Genomic DNA, 5,256 nt, shown 5'->3' with positions numbered 1-5,256 from the left:
TCGAACCCGTGGTCTCCTGGACACTTGGGATATGTATTTTCTACGTAATTTTTTTTTTCAAAAAAGTCTGAGCAAACACAAGTGAATTAGAGTTTGATAGATCAGGTCCTACATAACACGGATCCAATTAGTGAATTCCCAATAGAGGATGATTATAAAAATAAAAATAAAAATATCGGACATGAATATTCTAAAAAGACAAAAAAAGAAAAAAGAAAAAAAAAGAAGCCCAGTGTCGTAACTCGGCCAACTCCCAATATTTATAAAGCAACTACACCTCTTTCACACTCTGCATCATCTTTCACACTCTGCATCATCTTTCACCAACTTCCCCTCTTCACTGTTTCTCTCTTCGCCGGAGATTTCTCTGTTCTATCTTCATCTGCAAACATGGCTTTCGACAAAATCAAGGTTGAAAACCCTATCGTTGAGATGGACGGTTAGATCTCTTTCTCCTCTACTTTCTTTATCTGTATATTTCTTCTTTTTTCATTGCTGAAATTTGTTGTTTTATAGATCTGTTTTTGTGTGCAAAACAAAAAAAAGATCTGTAATTGTAGCAGTTTCACTCTCTATAATCAGAGCTGTGTTAGATCCTACTGATTAACTGTTGATCATTCTTTCAAGAATAGATTTTGAGTTCTAAAGATCGAAACTTTAACTAACGGGAATATATATGGCCTTTAATTTTGCATTATTACTTACATATATGTTGTGGGGTTTGTTAGATCAGAGTTGTTAACTATATAGTAACTATTAGTCATTCATTTAAGATTTGATTTTGAGCTCTTTGAGTAAAAAGATGGAAACTTTAACAATCGAGAAATATATGTGGATTCGTTTTTGCACTATTACTTGCATATGTCTTGTGGGGTCTGTTTACACTCCTTGTTTGTACTGGATTTGATGCTGAAGAGGAGTATCTACTGACTCTTTTTCCTATGTTTATTCCTTTGGTTTGGAATTTTTAAACTCAATGTTAGTTATCATGTGTAGAAATCACTTTTCAATCAATAGATAGATAGTTCTCCGACGTTTACTTGAATAATCAGAGTTATTTTCATAATCCAAACCAAACAGATCCTTGGTGTACTCTTCTAAACATTTTTTTAAAATATGGGAATGCTTAAAAAATTGAAAAACTGTCTAATTTTCTTAATTCGGAGTGTTCCCTCCATTTTTAATTAGTTCAAGATTGTGTGAGCTAATATCAGATTATTACTCATTCAGGTTTTTGTTGTTAAGCTTACTGATTACCATAATGCACTTATAGTTGACAAAACTTATTCTTCATTTTTACACCATTTTTTTGTCTTACTTGATAGTAGGTCATACTTGTGATCTAATATAGCTTTCTATAGTATTTCAATGTAACATTGACCGGGCACATCATTCCAGAATTCAATTTAGCTTTGATTATGTTGGTCTAATATCCCCAGAGTTTCTACAACTTTCATTTTTACACCATGTTCTCTTATTTTCTTCTTCTTGATTATATGATCCAGGAGATGAAATGACTCGTGTTATTTGGAAATCAATCAAGGATAAGGTAACAAGTTTCCTTGGCTTGTTTATGAACCGTATGGGATTCTTATGTATCTTCTAATAATAAAATTGCAAGCCACTAATAAATGAAGCTTCTTTGCTTTAGCTCATCTGTCCCTTTCTGGAGTTGGATATAAAATACTTTGACCTTGGCCTTCCTCACCGTGATGCCACAGATGATAAGGTTACAGTTGAAAGTGCGGAAGCCACTCAGAAGTATGTTTTTTTCCATCTTTACGTCCTGATTTACAATTATTGATGGGAAGAAATTATCCATTTGTTGGAACAAATCCATTTGCTATCCTTTTCTCTATTCACATGTCTTTAATTTCTTAAGATGACTGAATCTCTCTCCATTTGTGCTTCATATTAACTTTAACTGGGATTGGTTGTTCAATAGTTACAAGTTTTCAGCCTTCTTCCGGTTTCTTAATGTCTACTGTTTGGTCTAACTGCAGATACAATGTAGCTATTAAGTGTGCAACCATTACTCCAGGTGCTTATTTTGGTGTCCAGCTGGATTCTCCTCCTTTTTTGTTTAGCTGTTGCTCATATTTTCAGCAAAAATCAGTTCTAGATAAAGTATAACCATGCTATCATTCTTAGAAAGTGCTATTTTGCAGATGAGGCCCGTGTAAAAGAGTTTAACTTGAAATCCATGTGGAGGAGCCCTAATGGGACAATTAGAAACATCCTAAATGGTACCCCTTCGTCTCTACTTGTTTCTGGATCATGTTGTCTCTTAGTTATGACTTACTTGATTATAGCTCATTGCACACATTGGCATTGACTACAGGAACGGTCTTCAGAGAACCAATTATGTGCAAAAATATTCCCCGACTTGTCCCAGGTATCCCAGACTTCTTGTGCTTTCTGCTTTTTTCGTTTTCCCTTAAGCTAATTTAGTTGTATCATTGAGCAAAATCTGCTTCTTAAACCAGGTTGGACTAAACCAATATGCATCGGTAGACATGCTTTTGGCGATCAATACCGGGCTACTGATACAGTTATTCAAGGAGCTGGAAAACTCAAATTGGTGTTTGGTAAACTTTTGTTGGTCGCTTTACTTCATCGTATTAGCAAAGGGTTTTTGCTTACTCAATTAGAAAATGTTACTGAAATGTTGTGTTTAATACTTTATCAGTGCCAGAAGGAACAGACGAGAAGACTGAATTTGAAGTTTACAACTTTACTGGTGCTGGTGGAGTAGCTTTATCCATGTACAATACAGATGAGGTTTGCTTAACAAAGTTTGATGTCCTTCCAAATTTGGATTATTAAATTGCTGCAGACTGGTATAGTTATATTGTTTTGCTTTCGCTTTCTTGATGTGATGCAGTCCATCCGCTCATTTGCTGAGGCTTCAATGAACATGGCATATCAAAAGAAATGGCCTCTCTATCTTAGTACAAAGAATACTATTCTTAAGAAATATGATGGGAGGTAAGCAACCTAACTGTTGATCTATCCGTTTTCCATTTGGCCTTTACTTTTCCATTACACATAGGATGAGTACCTTGAGCCATTTTGTTTTTTCCGCACATATCTAGTGGTGTTTGTATCTATTCTGTTCCTCTGAGCTACCATTAATGCTCTTGTAAAGGTTTAAGGACATCTTCCAAGAAGTTTATGAAGCAAATTGGAAGTCCAAGTATGAGGAAGCAGGAATTTGGTGAGTTCCACAGTTCACTTGGTAAGTATGGTTCTATTCTACTATCACAAGTACACAACATTGATTCTCTAGTGATGTCTTATAGGTATGAACACCGTCTCATCGATGATATGGTTGCTTATGCTTTAAAGAGTGAAGGTGGTTATGTATGGGCCTGCAAGAACTATGATGGGGATGTACAGAGTGATTTCTTAGCACAAGGTATCTAATAATGTGTTTGCGTTGAGGCTGCCATTTCAACAGATCCTCATAAAATATGTTATGACATATTAACATGCTAATACACAAAATTGCTGAATCAAGTATTCTTGTTTCCCCTCCTATAACTCTGATCCTAGAGGTTTATAATTTTTATGCCTTTTTCCTTGGAACAGGTTTTGGATCCCTTGGGTTGATGACATCTGTCCTGGTATGTTTATTTTCTATCATTTTTTTTGCTTCAACCAACTCCTTAATTGTGCAGTTTTTAGGTTATTTTATTTCTACAGCTTTCTTGGGATCTATTACAATGCATGGCTCTTTGGATCATTTCTTCTTTATTGCTATTTGCTGATATGAATCGTTGGTTTGGATTCTGACAAGTTGTGGATATATGGTTCAGGTGTGTCCTGATGGAAAGACCATTGAGGCTGAAGCAGCCCATGGAACTGTCACCCGCCACTACAGGGTTCACCAGAAAGGAGGTGAAACCAGCACAAACAGTATTGCATCAATCTTTGCCTGGACTCGTGGACTTGCACACAGGTAGGTGACTATGGTTCTCGATCTGCTGAGATTTAGAGTGCGGTTTGCTGTTTGGACTGGTTTAAGGAAGTTTTGGTGGATTGCCCCCAAAGGATGGGATTGTGAATACTGAATAAATTGTTTGTGAACAGGGCAACGTTAGACAACAATGAAAGGCTCTTGGATTTTACTGAGAAACTAGAGGCAGCATGCATTGGTGCAGTTGAATCTGGAAAGATGACCAAAGATCTTGCACTCATCATACATGGATCCAAGTGAGCCATCCTGTCTCATTCTTTTCATTATTTATCTTATTTGACTTTGTAAGTGGAGTTTTCATTCTCATGCTTTCCTCTTTAAAAAATTGAATAGGCTCTCAAGAGATCATTATCTCAACACTGAAGAGTTCATCGATGCTGTGGCCGATGAGCTTAAAGCAAGACTTCTGAAAGCAAAGGCCTAAATGTATGTACATGTTTTAACTTCTATATTTGGATTATGTACATATTTTTTTCCCTAGCTAGGTTATACTAACTTTCTTTAATCTTGTTTTGGTTATAGGTCTGGGCTGACCAGAGGAGAGCCTTTTTTTCTGGGGCAATTGAGGGATATTAAAGAGAAATAAAAGGATTAGGGCCTGATGGTATACTAAATCTCAAGAGGTTTTATTTTATAGGTTGGGGTTACTCTCCAGGCATTAATGTTTGAACCATTTAAATCTGAATTTCTATTTGCTGAAACTGCTGCAAGTTATTTTACTGATTTGCAATTGTACACTTGGCTTATTGTTTTATCAGTTTGCTAAAAGAAGACCCTCTTCACTAGCTTCTGCTTTCTTTTGGAGGTTAAATGGCTTGCTTTCTTTTGCTTTTTTGGTGTTAGCACATGATGTAATCTTTGATCTCATGGTTGCAAAGTTTACTTTGTACCAGACTTGGTCGGAGAATGGAGTCTCTTTTTGGCTTCAAAATAACTTATACCCCGTTTGGCCAAGCTTCCTTCGAGGCAAAAGTGCTTTTTTTTTTGGGTTAAAATTGTTTTTACCTAAAATTAGAGTGTCTGATCAAGCTTTTGGAAGAAAAAAAAAGTGTTTCAGAGAAGCAGAAAAAAGGTGTTCTAAAAGTATTTTTTTGAAAGGCATTTTTAAGAAAAATACTTATAGAAATACTTTTTAAATGTATGGCCAAATAATAATGGTTACTTAAAAGTATTTTTCAAACTAAGTAGTCAAATACCAACTGTTACTTTTCAAACTATAAGTGGTATTGGACTCCAAAAGCAATAGTTTATAGCATATAAATATTCTATTTGTGCTT

General features: G+C 35.5%; 1 protein-coding gene across 1 annotated transcript; it reads left to right on the top strand.

Annotated features, from left to right (window-relative positions):
- Positions 1–275: 275 nt before the first annotated feature.
- LOC104233900 (isocitrate dehydrogenase [NADP]) lies at positions 276–4,764 on the top strand. Its single transcript, XM_009787362.2, has 16 exons — positions 276–439; positions 1,506–1,549; positions 1,652–1,761; positions 2,004–2,041; positions 2,169–2,246; positions 2,342–2,395; positions 2,487–2,588; positions 2,690–2,781; positions 2,885–2,988; positions 3,149–3,217; positions 3,303–3,418; positions 3,592–3,626; positions 3,819–3,961; positions 4,093–4,215; positions 4,313–4,405; positions 4,502–4,764. The coding sequence occupies exons 1-15, from the start codon at positions 391–393 to the stop codon at positions 4,401–4,403; spliced, it is 1,248 nt and encodes a 415-aa protein (XP_009785664.1). The 5' UTR covers positions 276–390; the 3' UTR covers positions 4,404–4,405; positions 4,502–4,764.
- Positions 4,765–5,256: the final 492 nt, after the last annotated feature.

This window comes from Nicotiana sylvestris, chromosome 11 (assembly GCF_000393655.2).
Source record: "Nicotiana sylvestris chromosome 11, ASM39365v2, whole genome shotgun sequence".
NCBI lineage: Eukaryota > Viridiplantae > Streptophyta > Magnoliopsida > Solanales > Solanaceae > Nicotiana > Nicotiana sylvestris.
The sequence above is the reverse complement of the archived record's forward strand: the minus strand, read 5'-3'. Positions and strand labels throughout refer to the sequence as shown.

What these genes read in the sequence shown, in the direction of transcription:
- LOC104233900 (XM_009787362.2), top strand. Translation starts at nt 391, where the DNA reads ATGGCTTTCGACAAAATCAAGGTTGAAAACCCTATCGTTGAGATGGAC. An exon ending in TATTCCCCGACTTGTCCCAG is followed by an intron (nt 2,396 to 2,486) that starts GTATCCCAGACT and finishes TTCTTAAACCAG; the next exon opens with GTTGGACTAAACCAATATGC. An exon ending in CTCATCATACATGGATCCAA is followed by an intron (nt 4,216 to 4,312) that starts GTGAGCCATCCT and finishes AAAATTGAATAG; the next exon opens with GCTCTCAAGAGATCATTATC.